The sequence below is a fragment of the Ascaphus truei genome, chromosome 2 (genome assembly GCF_040206685.1).
Source record: "Ascaphus truei isolate aAscTru1 chromosome 2, aAscTru1.hap1, whole genome shotgun sequence".
Taxonomy (NCBI): Eukaryota; Metazoa; Chordata; class Amphibia; order Anura; family Ascaphidae; genus Ascaphus; species Ascaphus truei.
This window is the reverse complement of record NC_134484.1, coordinates 252487051-252503559: the sequence shown is the minus strand read 5'-3', so window position 1 is coordinate 252503559 and position 16509 is coordinate 252487051. Positions and strand designations below refer to the sequence as shown.

The 16509-nt window shown below is 46.4% G+C and overlaps 1 protein-coding gene across 4 annotated transcripts in view; it reads left to right on the top strand.

The window, feature by feature from the left end:
* Positions 1 to 16509, top strand: part of LOC142487211 (NFX1-type zinc finger-containing protein 1-like) — a 162065-nt gene that overhangs the window by 70675 nt on the left and 74881 nt on the right. For all 4 annotated transcript variants that reach the window (XR_012799167.1, XM_075586049.1, XM_075586051.1 and 1 more), the window contains exon 9: positions 4593 to 4698. Coding sequence is in view for 3 of the 4 variants with exons in the window: in XM_075586049.1 (XP_075442164.1) it covers positions 4593 to 4698 (106 nt within the window). In the remaining variant the exon portion in view is untranslated. The remainder of the gene's footprint in view (positions 1 to 4592; positions 4699 to 16509) is intronic.

Genomic DNA, 16509 nt, shown 5'->3' with positions numbered 1-16509 from the left:
ACACACACACACACACACACACACACACACACACACACAGTCACTGATACACACACACACACAGTCACTGATACACACACACACACAGTCACTGATACACACACACACAGTCACTGATACACACACACACACACACACACACACACACACAGTCACTGATACACACACACAGTCACTGATACACACACAGACACAGACACAGTCACTGATACACACACACACACAGTCACTTATAAGTTATAAGTTAATCTTATGGAAAAAACGGCAGCCGTTGTTTATATCATTAGCAGAGGCTTAACAGCACGTTATTATGGTGCAACATTGCGTAAGCTTCCAATAATGTGATGCTAAGTATGTATTAGCCACCCAGACTTTGCATATTTAAATGATCTCAGGTATGTTCACAGGCATCTCTCCCAAAAGACTCCTTTATATGGAGAGATGCTGCACTTGTGAACACACCTGAGTTACATGGGAAGTACAGTATGTTCATTTCAAACATCTGAATATGCCGTTCTCTCTCGAGTATGGATAGAGCTCTGTAAATCTGTCCCTGCATCCATTATTTTGCTGCATTCAGGCCTTGAAGTGTCTAATCTTCCAACAAAAAAAAACAATATTTAGGAAAATTACAGTGTGAAGGTAGTTGGTAGCCAGGCTATCAAATAAAGGTGTAAGCCGATTTATTTACCCCTGATCCGTGTGTTGGGTTTATAGAGTGTAAGCTCTTGAGCCCAGGGTTTGTACATGCATAACCTGTAATGTGCGGTAATAACGCATTGTATGTGTTTTTACCTTTCCAGGAGAGCCAGCAAGCAGAGATTGCTGTGGTATGAGTTTCAAGGAGGGTTTTGCGGAGAAAGTGTTGTCTGAATGTGCCTATGTAGCAGGGGTCCAGGGTTGCTGGTTCCCCTAAAAATGTACCCGGGAATCATGAGTGATTCCTGGATACATGTAGGCACATTGTCACGGCAATACTTCCCCTTGAAAACGCTTTCGCGACTCACCACTGGGGGTTCCCTGCTTCAGCACAGACCAGACAGGTAAACAGGGCATAGGGATGTGAGGTGTCACTGGAACAGTCAAGGGGTCCCTGGGTTAATGCGGATACCCAGTAAATGCCCATGTCACCCAGAATCTGTATATGGGTTCTGAGGTGATCCAACCATGCTTCAGCACAGACCAGAAAGGTAAAAGAGGCATAGGGATGTGAGGTGTCCCTGGAACAGTCAATAGGTCCCTAGGTTAAGGGGGATACTAATTTAATGCCCAGGTCACCCAGAACCTGTATAGGGGTGCTGAGGTGCTCCAATCATACTTAGAATGGATTCTAAGAATCCCCTCACAACTTTATGTCTATGCAATAGTGAGTGGGGAATATGGCTCGTAAGAAATAAAGTGCAGCTATTCCCCATACCAGAAAGACTTAGGATATTTTAAAGTATATATTTTATTAACAAAGTGTGTTAAGTACATGTATGCTTTGTGCACAGTAAAATGAGGCACAGGGATGAAAAGTGTTCCTGTAGCTGCCGGGATCCCTAGGTAACATAGGGGTACCCCAGTTATTGCCAGGTAGCCCAGAACCAGTATTGGGTTCATAGATATCCCCAACCGTAGATAAGGTTGTTGGGGGACTCTCAGAGTCCAGCTAAGTCCCTGCCAGCGTAAGCATTTGCATAGGAGCCAGGATGCCTGCCTAGCCATCTGGGATCAAAGGGCACCCCGGATGTCAGAGGTGTCCAGCCATTTGGTAACAAGGAGGGGCAGAGGAAAAAGATGAGCACCCTGCCAGTTGTTCTGTCAGACTGCAGGAGCCTGTCACTGCATGTGGCATTGAGGGAACCAGAGACAGAGGTGCCAAGTTGCACATGCCCCTTGGTTCATTCAGATTTCCAGATAACCCTGTTTTTCTACCAGTTTGTCTCAGATGTTCTCACGCTTCTGATAAGGGGGGTAGTATGCTGTGAATGAAACTCAGAGGTATTATAAACCACTGCGCCAATCAGATTTGCAGTTCTCTACAGTTCTCTAAGGTTTTCTGGAGTTCTCTAAGATTCTAAGCATCAAGTCCAGTGAGTTAAAAATTCAGACCTCCGGAGAGAGGGAGGGGTGGCGATTGGAACTGCAGGCTGATTTCAGTTCTAGGACATTGCAGGCTTAGTCTGTGACAGTGAGGGGGTAACCAGGCCATCAATAAAGGTATTATGCCCGGCTGGTTACCTCTGAGCCATATTGGGTAATTTAGAGTGTCAGCTCTTGAACCCATTTATGGTACATGCAATGTATGTGATTGTATTGCATTAACTAATTTATGTGTGTTTTACCTTTCCAGGAGTGCTAACCAGTGGAGATTCAGAGGCTATAAGTTTCAAGGGGGGGGGGGGGGGGGGTGGGTTTGCAGTAAAAGTGTTGTCGGATTGTGTCTAGGTAGAAGGGGTTGCTGGCCACCCCAAAAATGTATCCGGGGATCAGGTCAGATTCCCGGGGACATGTAGACACAGTTCTCTGGTCAAAATCCTCCCTTGAAAACAGTTACACAACTCACCTCCAGGTTTCTCTGCTTCAGCACAGACCAGAAAGGTAAAGGGGGGCATAGGGATATGTGTATCCCGGGTACAGTCAGGGGTCCCTAGGTTAGTGGGGGTCCCCCAGTATATGTCCCAATCACCAGAACCAAGTATAGAGGTTCTGGGTTGCCCCAACCATCGATAGGGTTGCGAGGCTGATTTCATGTCTAAGTCCCCTTTTCCTATGTATTTAGAAAAGTAACTCTAGGATTGAACCTAAGTGCTATTTGGTTCAACTTTTTAAACATTTTCTTATAGGAAGGTCTAGGAGCGCTGAAACTGAACGTGCGTGTCTTTTTATTCAAACCTAGTAGACAAGGGACTTAGAAGAAATTGTGAAATATTTTTATTTTAACATTGTGTGTAATAGTATATGCTTATGCACTGTATATGAGCTAGGGATTTCCAAGTCTGTGGTTCATAGAGACCAGTTGGCTACCAGGCTGGTGCCACTAAGTCTGCTCAGGTCCCGGACTTGAATGCATCAGAAATAGCCAAAGTGTGAAAGCCATTTGGGCGGAGGAGTTAGCCTCAAGTACCCTCATCTGGGGCTGAATGGAAGTCATCGGACTACCATTTGCCCAGACCAGACCTTGAGATGCCTAACTCCATGGGTGGCTTCTTACTGATAAATGGCAGAGGTGCCAGTTTGTCGCGTGCCCAGGTCAGATTTTGAATCCGCTCATGCACGGCTTCAGGAGACTGGCAAGTCGCTGATAGGCTGGTAGAAATTCTCCCACGCTAGGGATTGGCTGGAGTATTTTGTGAATGGAGGCAAAATACTATAAGAAACCAAGCAGCCAATCAGGTAATGAGATTATTCCAAGATTCGAGCACCAAGACAGCAGCGGGAAATTCGAATTGACCAAAAGATGTTCTGTGAGAAATAGCAGCGAGCCAGCTTCAGAAATTTCCAGGCGATACATTTTCTAAGTCCCACTTTTCGGGACCAAGTTCTCAGATTTGAACGTAGCGACCCGGCTGGAACTGCAAGCTGAAAAGAGTACCAGGAAGATTTGTGCTATCTCCCGGTCAAGGGATTTCAGTGTCTCCGGAGCTGATACAGCTGTGGAGTGTGGAACTTCATGCCGATTTGAGTTCCAGGACATATTGGGCTAAGTCCCGGTCAACTACAAACTTTGTTTTATGGACTGTAGAAGCTAGGAAAATCTAGTTTTTCTCCCCAGATCCCTAGTGTGTTTTTCTTATATGTTTTGTAATCCACTGTGTGTATGTCTGTTTCTATGGAATAAATGACAATTTGTTTTACCTCCTTGGTTTGCTCAATATTATGATCCCGGTTGAAAAGGTGTAAATAGGGAGAAGGAGTGGCTCAGTGAGTAAAGACACTGACTGACACTGATATCATTGTAGGGGAGCCTGGTTCATTCCTGGAGTCGGCTCCTTGTGACCTTGGGCAAGTCACTTTATCTCCCTGTGCCCCAGGCAACAAAAAAACATAGATTGTAAGGGACCTGTGCCTGCAACTAGCCAGCGCTATACAAGAACATGCTAAAAAAAAAAAAAAAACCTGGTCTTCTGTGACAGTCTCAGTCAGGAGAAAATCCTTATGTAGTATTTCCCTGCACCTAGGAGAGTATTTTTTTTTTACCCCGGTTCCCAAGTAAGTGTGTATTTTCTTATGTTGTTTGTGTAACATTGTGTGTTTGCCTTTTCCTGTCAATAAATGTACAATTTACTTAATTAACTTGTTTTGCTCAATGTATGATCCTGATAAAAAAGGTGTAAATTGCCTGGTCTCCCGTGAAATACAGTATTACAATATAATTTTTCAAGGAAATCAGCTATCTTTTACTCCCATCTTAGGCTAAAAATTATTCTCAACTGGGTGTAGAGATGTTATACATTTCATCCTATCTATTTATTTAAATGTAATTTCATAAAGGGTTTGCATTGCCTAAACTGAACAAAACTACTATTTGTATCAGAGGAGAGACATAAGCTATTGCTCTTACTTTATTTTTATATCCACAATATTGACAACACAGTCCAATTTTGTAGGAATGCAAGGTGACCCGATATGGCTTACGAAGGAGGTCTAGTATCATCGCACAGTGGTTGGGAGTATCAGGAGAACAAAGTGGCGACTGCAGTTTTGCACAGAGAGGTACAGTAGTGCAATTTTCTGATTACCTTGGCATGCTACAAATATTTGTTTTAAAAAAGCACTGATTTTTCCAACACAAAGTTAATTATTACGTTGGACAAATATAATAACAAATACATTTAAAAAAGCTAGTGGGACTATAGGCCAGGCCTTCAAGATTTCACATACAGTTGTTCCAACCTTAATTAAATTATCACCAAGACAAATTGCTTTATTGCTATATATGTACAGTATTGTCCTGAACTCCTGGCCTGTTGGTATCCCTTAAGTACTGAACTTGGGCACACCTGTGCTAAGGTAAATGTCATGCTCCAGCTTGTGCAGTCATCAAAAAAGTTTTTTTAATATAGTGTAGCCAGGTCACCCGTTTTTCCCTGCGACCCCCATCACCTCCGTGGCCAGGATCGATGGCGGGTGCTGCCGGAGGCCAGCGGCAGACCCGACGGCCATTCCGGAGGGTGGGGGCCGAGGAGGGAGCGCTCCGGTGCGCTGGAGATCTCCGACGGCTCCTGTGCAGGGCGCCGCCATGTTGCGCCGGTTTGCGCATGCGCAGTAAGCCCCCGGCGGCCCGACAGAGTCACGCATGCGCAGAAGGTACTCCAGAGGTAGGGAGAAGTCGCGCGAGGGTGAGGAAAGCAGTGAGAGAGTCACGGCAGCCCCAGATAGCTTGCGCATGTGCAGGAAAGCACAAAGAAAGCCCGCAAAGCCCTAGCCTACCAGGGAAGGCTCTGAGCAGGGACTACGAGTCCCATGAGCCTCTGTATGCCCCACGTGATACCAGGGAGCCAATAGGGCTTAGGATTTCTCAGAAGGCAAGTAGATACATTTTTCACTCTGAACCCACGCTAGTCAGTTGGAGCTGGGAGCAGGAAGGGGAAGGAAGGGTGCAGGGAGCGAGTGAAGCTCCTGCACCAAGCAAGGTCCCCCACATCCAAGGTAGGCCCCAACTCCCCACCAGGTTAGTGGGTAATTATTAAGGGACGGCCCCAGTTAGGGACTTTGCCCTTAGTGTGAGTGCTGTCTTGTCAGAGTCACGGCTGTCAGTGCTGTGAGGTCAGACAGGCAGGCACCGTGTGTGTGCAGCACCTTTGCTGTACGTACCAAGTAGGTGGCAGTGCGTTACTGCAAGTACTAGGTACTAGGTAGTTAGAGTTAGGACCGGGAAGAGCTAGGGGGACGGGATAGGCCAGTTAATCCCTTAGGTCCCAGAGAGGTCCTCACTCCCCAGCTTGTGGTGCTACAGGGACAGGCCCTAGGTTAGGTACCGTGTCACGTAGGGCCAGTGATAGATAGGGACACAGCGGACGCTGCGCTTCCTGAAAGGAGACTTGGGTTCAAGTTTGTGCCCAGAGAGAAAGACTATCTTCAGGGTGGGATCGCCCCTGGCGGACCCCAAGCAAGGATTTACCGGACCGGATCAGATGGTATCCCAGAGCGACAGATCCTTTGTGAAGTCACTTGCAGGTCCGAGTGCAGGAGCACTCGGCATGTACTCTATAAGTGCACCAACAGATCATAACATTCTCTTAACACATAGTGGCAGCGCTGACCACGGGACAAAGGGGGTTGGGCTGTGGGCACCGTGTGGGGATGTTATAACGTGGTGATGTTATAATGTTATAAGTATGATGTAATAGTATAATTTGTTCATTCAGTAAACCTGTTATCCATAATACTGGTGTATGTGGTTTCTGGGTGGTTTCCTATGTTAGGATCATTCTACATTCCCATAGAATCCTACACAGGTGGAGGCGCTGAAACCAAGAAACATTCCAGAGGATTCACCCCAGGCTCTCACTGGCGGAGGCTCAGCCCTCCTGTGAGCCTGCAGGTATATTCACCACACCTGGTAACACCGTATGTCCCTTGCACCGACATTATATCTGCGATTGGGTGGGGTGGAATACCGGTTACAATAACAAGGTATCAACACTCAATATGGACAGGATGAGAAGTGACACCTAGTGCTCATTTGTACTTCACTACCCAGAATCACTATTTGCAGTTTTTAATCTGTGTGACATGCGTCACAGGTCTTGGAAGACATGTAAAAGCATTGACAAGTCTCAGAACCATTAGTGGGCCTCTCGTCTAGAGATGTAGCAAGAATTACTATACTTGTGGCTGCAGAAAAACAAATTGCTAAAAAACAGGGCCCGATCATGGCCCCTTTGCCAGGGCCGCCAACAGAAATCATGGGCCCAGGACAAATGAAAGGTGCAGCCCCCCCCCCCATCCCACCGTGTACCTATCACCAAAAAAATTTTTTTAGCATGCAACTTTTACTTAACTGTTTTCTTGTTGTAATACGGAAAAAAACATTACAAAGCAATCTGTTTATTTTAATATTTTCAACAAAAAATCAAAGATACCCAATGCTACATCCAATGTGACAAACGGCCTGGGGGGGGATTCAGTATGGGCCTAGGGGGTGGGGGTTGGGGAGGTAGCAGGGCCGGGGCAGAGGGGGTGGGAGGAAGTTGGATGATCAACTTTACTAGTGCCCCGGCTGGAGGATTTGTAGGGGGGAGGGAAGGCACATGGAGGCCTGCAGCGGCAGCAGAGGAGGAACAGGGAAGGTAGGGCCGGGGTCTGATACCTCTCTTGGGTGGGTGACTGACTCTTGGGTGGGTGACTAACTGACTCTTGGGTGGGTGACTGACTGACTCTTGGGTGGGTAACTGACTGACTCTTGGGTGGGTGACTGACTGACTCTTTGGTGGGTGGGTGACTGACTGACAGTTGGGTGGGTGAGTGACTGACGGGTGGGTGACAGTTGGTGAGTGACTGACACTTGGATGGGTGGGTGACTGACTGAAACTTGGGTGGGTGGGTGACACTTGGGTGGTGACTCACACTTGGGTGGTGACACGTGGGTGGGTGACTATGACTAATTGTGGGTTGGTGTCTGTATTCACTCACACACACTCACACACACTCTTACTCTCACTCTCACACACACTCACACATGCACACACACACAAACACACAGACACATTCTCACAGACACACTCGCACAGAAACACTCTCAAAGACACACTCACAGACACTCACACAGGCACACAGGGGGCCAATGGAGCAAGGGGGGGGCAATGGAGCAAGGGGGGCAATTGGAGCAAGGGGCAATCGGAGCAAGGGGGGGCAATCACAGCTAAGGGGGCAATCGGAGCAGGGGGGCAATCGCAGCTAAGGAGGCAATCGCAGCTAACGGGGGCATCGAGGCATGGGAGGTAAGGGGAGGCAAGGGAGGCATGGGCCAGTACTTACCTTACTTGCTCCATACAGGATCCAAAAGAAAAGGCGGGCTTCACTTTGCAAGCTCATATAGGAGTTTGGGTGCGCGCCCAAAAACAAAATCCTGGCAGCGTGCCAACACGAGTTAAATCAATCAGGTAGGGGGATTTTTTTTTTTTGGAGAGAGAGAAAAGCATGCGCTGCTTGGCGGAGCACCAGCGCACAAAATCATTTCACCCCCGTGGTGACCGGGCGGCCAGATTTGTCGAGAGGCACGTCTGCGCAGGGGGGCTGGGCGCCCTGACTCACAGGGCCCGGGACGCCAACCTCGGAAGACCCCCCTGTTGGCGGGTCTGCCCTTTGCAGCCACAAGAATAGCACGTTTTGGGGTCCATGCTTTTGAATGGGACCCCTGCAGCATTAACCCTTCGCTTGATGGGCCATCTGCTGGGAGTGAGAATACCGGTACTCACCTTTTAGTGCTGCGCAGTCGTCTCTGTCCTCGTTTGCAGCCGTCTCCTCGCAGCGCTGAAAGTAAGGTGCAGGGCTGTATTTCCTTGCCAACCACTGATGACGTAGATGGCCTTATATAGGTCTCTACATCATGAGGGGAGGCCATATTTGGTCTTCATGATCAAGGTGGCTGGACAGTGTTACGTGTCCTGTCCAGCCCCCTTGATAATCTACTTCCCAAATATGGTCATATAGCATCCTCCTCATGATGTACTGCCCCATATAAGGGCTTCTATGTCATCAGGGGGTTGGTAAGGAAATACAGCCCTGCATCTTACCTTCAGCGCTGCGGGGAGACCCTGCAGACAGAGAGACAAATGCAGATGGGGACAGAGATGGCTGCACAGCTCATCTTACTGCTCTCTGGGCCATGAGTCCTGCAACCGCACCGGAAAAGTCAAAATCGTGGTACCGATAAATTGGGATGCACGCTCCAGTTGGGCTACAAAAATAACATGGCACCCCACGAGATGTTACCCTCCATAGATATGAAATAAATGCGATTTGGTGTATAAGAAATATAATTTTAATGGAAAAGTACTGATTTTTATCAGTGATACTCAATTGAAGCATGTTGATGCAAGACTCCAAATTAATGAGACTCAGAAAATCAGTGGGAATTGACAAGTCTTGGGGCCTTATGATTCAGAACCGCTTAGTAAATACAGTGTATGGTCCAAAGTTATTTTAATATGATTTTTACATTCTGCTGTTATTTATTCTTTATCAATCGATGTGATTGGCTATATATATTTTATTAACAAGTGTAATGCGTTTATACACTTTATTTATAAATAAAACAAAAAAGAAAAGATAAGAAAGTGGTTTGTACTAACTAAGCTTTTGTCCTCAGTAAGCTAGGACTCACCTGCTTATTCTGAAGTCCGGTTTATGTATGTACTGTATGTACTGTATATATATATTTTTTATGTATAGCAACAACAATGTACGTAGTGCTTTACAAAATAGATAGTAGAATACAGGGAATCATAATATAATTGCCGAAAACATACAAGCACAATAGGAAAATAAATCCATGTCGCATGTAGCTTACAATCTAAGTTAAATAATATTTTATTATATTGTAGTGACAATGTATGTACTGTAGTACTATATATATATATATACATATATATATATATATATATATATATATATATATATATATATATATAGCAACTGTAAATAATACTGTATGTTCATTTGCATGTCTTAGACAGGTCTGCAACCCTGTCTTTCCCCATTGTCACCCAGCATACAGCACTTCCACTGCAGCAAGGGATTCTGGGAAATGACATGCAAATGAGCACTCAGTGCCACCTTTTGTCTCAAGCTCGTATTACACAAGCCAATCCTCAAGCCAATGCATGCTGTTTTAAACACAGCTTTTAAACAGAGGCTGGGATGAGATGCAAAGCCATTAGACCTACTCACATACATGTTTCAACCTTGATGGGTATCATCAGTGTGAGGCTGGTCTTAATGGCTAGCAGGTTTGAGACTAGACTAGGTAATCACCACTGTCATTAAGGTTATGGTGGGTAATATATATATATATATATACAGTGTTCGACAATCCTATACATTTGTACGCCCGGGGCGATTGGATTTAACCTCTGGGCGAGCACTTATTGGCCCAAGCAGCACACGTGTTTGTTTTTTTAAATTTTCCCTGATCGCGCTGAAATTTTCCCTGCTTGCGCTGAAAAAAAAAACTCCCCCTACCTGACTGCTGATTGGCACGCGCTCCCAGGCTTTGTGGGTGCGCGGCCAGGCTCTATACGAGCCGCCCTAACGAGCGGCAATTCTTTTTCCAGATCATTGGACACGGTAAGTATTCTCTGCCTCCGTCCTGCTGCCTCCCCATGCCCCCTGCACTCCCCCTTTGGCCTCTCTGCCTCCATCCTGCTGCCACCCAAACTCTCACCCGTGGCCCCTCTGCCTCCGTCCTGCTGCCATCCCGAACTCACCCTTGTGGCCCCTCTGCCTCCGTCCTGCTGCCTCCCGAACTCACACCCGTGGCCCCTCTGCCTCCGTCCTGCTGCCTCCCGAACTCACCCCCGTGGCCCCTCTGCCTCCGTCCTGCTGCCTTCCGAACTCACCCCCGTGGCCCCTCTGCTTCCGTCCTGCTGCCTCCCGAACTCACACCCGTGGCCCCTCTGCCTCCGTCCTGCTGTCTCCCGAACTCACCCCCGTGGCCCCTCTGCCTTTGTCATGCTGCCTCCCGAACTCACCCCCGTGGCCCCTCTGCCTCCATCCTGCTGCCTCCAGCCGCTCTGGTGCTCCCCTGTCCCCTCAGGTCTCCGGTTCCCGTGTCAGACCGTGGGGCGGGAGATGGGAGCGAGGATGTCCCCCAAGGACCTGCTTCCCCCCGGTCCCGCGAGCGGGAGATGGGCGTGGGGAGGGGGAGCGTGGTGCTGTGCTGGTCGCGGCCTTTCCTCCCCCCCCCCTGTGTGTGTAGAGAGAGTGTGTGTAGAGAGAGTGTGTGTGTGTGTATATATGGGAGAATGGGTGTGTGTGTGTGTGTGTGTGTGTATGGGAGAATGTGTATGTGTGTATGGGAGTATGTGTGTGACATCAGAGGTACCCCCCCAATCAGTCACCCCTGCCCCAGTCAGTCAGTCACCCCTGCCCCAGTCAGTAAGTCAGTCAGTCACCTCTGCCCCAGTCAGTCAGTCAGTCAGTCACCTCTGCCCCAGTCAGTCAGTCAGTCAGTCACCCCTGCCCCAGTCAGTCAGTCACTCCTGCCTCAGTCAGTCAGTCAGTCACCCTTGCCCCAGTCAGTCAGTCAGTCACCCCTGCCCCAGTCAGTCAGTCAGTCATCCCTGCCCCAGTCAGTCAGTCACCCCTGCACCAGTCAGTCAGTCACCCCTGTCCCAGTCAGTCAGTCACCCCTGCCCCAATCTCCTCTCTGTCTCTCCCCTCTCTGCTGTCTCTCCCCTCTCTGTCTCTCCACTCTCTGTCTCTCCACTCTCTGTCTCTCCACTCTCTGTCTCTCCACTCTCTGTCTCTCCACTCTCTCTCTCTCCACACTCTCTCTCCACACTCTCTCTCCCACACTCTCCCTCTCTCCCACTCTCTCTCTCTCCCACACTCTCTCTCTCCCACACTCTCTCTCTCCCACACTCTCTCTCTCCCACACTCTCTCTCTCTGTCCCACACTCTCTCTCTCTCTCCCACACTTTCTCTCTCCCACACTCTCTCTCTCCCACACTCTCTCTCTCCCACACTCTCTCTCTCTCCCACAATCTCCCTCTCTTCCACACTCTCTCTGTCCCACACTCTCTCTGTCCCACACTCTCTCTCTCTGTCACCCACACTCTCTCACACTCTTGATCTGGATATCTTATTTACCCTATATATCTTAACTGCCCTATACTACACCAAAATAACCTATACTGCTTTCTTCCAGATCTAACTCTCGAGCTTCACACGGAAGACATCGGAATCCCCCCTAAACCAGAAGACAGGTAGGGAACACCTCCCCTCCAATGTATAACATTGCGGGAATGAGGGTACCTGGACATTGAGGGACTGCGGATCAGGTAAGATCCCAGGCGGGATTGCTGCTTTAGATATTGTGAAGCGGGACGTCCAGACACTGGTTAAGGGGTTCAGGAAACTAGTCATTCACACCTGGCTTTTATTTCTAGATCCGACATTTACACACACACACACACACACACAAACACACACACACACGTAACCAGGACTAATTGTAGCATAATGTAATACAATAAATACATTTATGTCAAAAAACGAATGTTGTTCTGACTAGGAATTTATAAAATGTATTTTATTTATATATTTTATTTTAAAGCGGGGTTGGGGGCGGGACTAGGGTTGGGGGCGTGACCAGGGGTGGGGTTGGGGGCAGGACTAGGTGACGAGTAGATTTTTTGGTTCGGCGAGTAGATTTATATACTATATATATATATATATATATATATATATATATATATATATTAACACAAACCAAGAGTAGCGCTAATGGGTGTGAGTATGATGTGACTGATAAATAGTAATGAAGTGAATGTGAAAAAGTGCAATACAAATACAAAAGTAATTATATAATAAAACCAATCACGTGAATAAAACTGATGGATTGTCCAGTTCAGAGAACAGTATGTATGGAGGAGGACAAGCTTCTTTTTGTGATCTTGCCTGATCACAAACACCTACAAAAAAACAAAAGAAGAGAAGCGCCAGCTCCATAGCATAATACTGTAAAATACTGTAAAATAGAAATCTTTATTTAAACATGGAGTAGTCAGCAGGACCTATACTCACATGGTGGGTAAAAAACACAATCGATTGAGACAAATCTGTGACTGCAGACAGGCAGGTTACCAGGAATATGGGGTCAAATCAACCAGATGAGGGAGATGGTGAATATTCAATGGTGAGTCTCTCACAGTCACCAGAGTGACCTTTCAATAGAACCAGTCCCAGCTGCACACAACACTAATCCCACCGGCTATATATCACACTGTGTGCTGTACCCCTAATGCCAGAAGTTACCTCCTCTTACGGATGTGCAATATATATATATATATAATTTGGCTGGGGAGGTGTGTGGGTGCATCCGGCCAGTGCCAGGGGTTGATGCGGTGCAGGGAGTGGGCAAGTGAGATGGCGGTGTTCCGCCAAGGGTGCTGCCATCTTGCCATATGCCGCGTATGCGCAGTAGCAGCTCACGCATGCGCAGAAGATACAGAGTTGTGGCGGCCATCTTGCTACACACCACGCATGCGCAGAAGGTCCCGTTATGGCAGCCATTACACCCAAACGCTCCACAGGGGAACTACAACTCCCATGAGCCTCTGGGAGTAGGGACACATGGCTCACAGCAGCCAATAGGGCTCCCGAAATACCCCTGCAATAGACTGATAAATTTGGCGCACTCAGGGGTACCACGCCAGTCAGAGAAGGGAGCCAGACAGAGAGGTAGGGTCATTGTCAGCGTCCAAAGTAGCTATAGCGGGGTTAACTGCTGAATTGGAAAGAATGAGGGCTCAGGTAACACCCTTACCTGATAGAAGGGTACCACAGACCGTTCCCGATTCCCCCACATTTATTGCCCCCCCCCCCCTGTTTATTCCTACTGGCCCTCAAGCGCCATGGGGGGCACCACCCATTCCGCATTACTTTCCTCATGCTATCCGTTTTGCGTCACCTGAACGTTATTTCGTGAATCCCCAGAAATATCAGATTTTTTGATCCAGTGTCAACTTCATTTTTAGGCATGACTCGGCCTTTTCCTGACCCCCAATCAAGTAGTATTTATGAATTTAGACAGCCCACTGATATACAATCTAGATCAGTTTAAAGCAGAGTTCCAGCGAATATTTTATGGACGGCAATCGCAGTAGTAATCAGTTGATAACCAGCACCTGGAACTTCGATAGGGCGACAAAGTAATGGTATATCTTAGCCAGTTCAACCGACTAGCGGTAGAATAAACTTGGCCTGAAAGTTAAAGGGTTTTCCTGTTTTATAGAAGTCTTAGAGATTAAAGATATTTGGGCTCAGGTTATTCCTGAGCAGCGGTCTGGCTATTCTCTTGCCCCCTGCTCTTTTCTTTTCCTGGTTACCATTACCGTGCATCTAGCTCTGCAGACTTTAAAGATCCCTTTTGTTTCATTATTAACAGTTGAATGATCACGTGATATAGTCACAAGAGCATTCACAGAAGTACATTTAGGGTGCACATCACAATAAACATTTTTACATTTTCTAACAATGCTATAGTGAAAAACCAAGGTGAAAAGTGAAAAAATAATAAAAATATTAATAAAATATTAAAACACGTTGAGCTGATGGTCTAGAACCCAAACAAGAGTGCTAATTGATTGCACAGAGTCACTAAATGCTTTAAACTATAAAGCGTAGATTGCTGGATATACCTCCTACCTGATTATGATAATAACAAGTTCAAAACAGTTAGCAAATTATTGTCATATATGTTAAACAGCTAGAGGAGCGTCAACAGCCACATAATGTGTACAGCACTGTGTATGACTGCAACCGCAGACCATGAAAGCAAAAGTAGTGTTCACACTGAAATGCCGTTTGACAAATGGGGATTCCCTCACACATAAGCTATCATATGAACGCTACTTGCTTGCAAGTAGCAGAGCTCCAACATCGCTCTCAACAAGTACTGGGAGTCCCTATGACTAGTGACAATGATTGTAAGGTAACAGTAGACCAGAGAAACAATATCATAGCAATCTGTGATACTGGCTAAATTGCCAAATGATGGGGGATTCCCTGTTACTAAACTTTCATATGAACGTTGCTTGCTTCCACACAACACAGCTCCAACATCGCTGTCAATAATTACTGGGAGTCCCTTTAGCTAGTGTCAGTAATTGTAATCACATTAGTAAATCACAACTCTATGCGTGATAATTAGCTGGATTAGCTCTCTTCCTCTGCTCCTGCTGGTACACAGAGCTGCCAGTGCTGCCGGAGCGCTCCTACTAGCTGCTGCTTGCTCGGGATCAACTGCTCAACGTGATGTGACGTCACCACGCCACGGTGCCCACGCCCTAAGCGTTTCTCTCCAGGCGGAGCTTCGTCAGGGGCAGGTGGATGCCGGGTCTGAGGACCTGCCACATTAAATAGCCATAGGCAGGTGAATTGAATGTTTAATTAACCTCTTGCTGCCACTGGTAACAGACACCAGAACACATTGAATCGCAGCGCAAGTCGTCAGTTACCCGACTATGGTGACACTATAACTGCTAGACATGGACAAAATTAAAATTAAATGAGATTCACATTTGAAGTTATACATATATATCAGAAATCATATCCAACAAACCGCAATATTTATAGTTATCAGTATAATACTGTGACTGAAGGCTCATAGTGCAGCAAATGGTTCACTTTTGGATAGGATGAGGTAAGTAATATGTACACACCAAAACACTACATGGCTACATTGAACACACATCAGTACAGTGATGTGGATATAGTGCTGATGTTGGAACATTATGTACAGAGGAACTGAAGGGGAATTAAATGAATGCACTTTGCACATATTGCATGGCAAGACAATAGGGGTGGACAAGGCTAGATGAAAGGGGTAAATGTGAAACCCTCATTAAGACCCAATGGATATAAAGTTTTTAAGCGATATATCCATTCTGCCTCTCGTTGCAGGAGTCTTCGATCAATATCACCTCCTCTGATGGTATTGATTACCCGGTCAATCCCTATAAACCGAAGGCTAGTGCACAGCCACCATCATAATACACCCCCAAAAACATGGCTACCTAATCCACCTAAAGGTTGTTTTCGCTGTGGCAGCTGCATGGCGTGTAAACACATACTTACCACAAAGACCTTTGATAGTTATGACAATACCAAACAATTCGAAATAAGACACTTTGTGAATTGTAAAAGCTTTAATGTCATTTACCTTATCATTTGTATTTGTGGATATAGATATGTAGGGAAAACAATACGCGAGCTGCGCAGACGTGTGCTAGAACATATAAATTCTGTTCTTAACAAACCTGATACACCAGTAGCACGCCATGTCAATTCAAGACATAATGGGGACACTGGTTGCCTTTGGTTTATAGGGATTGACCGGGTAATCAATACCATCAGAGGAGGTGATATTGATCGAAGACTCCTGCAACGAGAGGCAGAATGGATATATCGCTTAAAAACTTTATATCCATTGGGTCTTAATGAGGGTTTCACATTTACCCCTTTCATCTAGCCTTGTCCACCCCTATTGTCTTGCCATGCAATATGTGCAAAGTGCATTCATTTAATTCCCCTTCAGTTCCTCTGTACATAATGTTCCAACATCAGCACAATATCCACATCACTGTACTGATGTGTGTTCAATGTAGCCATGTAGTGTTTTGGTGTGTACATATTACTTACCTCATCCTATCCAAAAGTGAACCATTTGCTGCACTATGAGCCTTCAGTCACAATATTATACTGATAACTATAAATATTGCGGTTTGTTGGATATGATTTCTGATATATATGTATAACTTCAAATGTGAATCTCATTTAATTTTAATTTTGTCCATG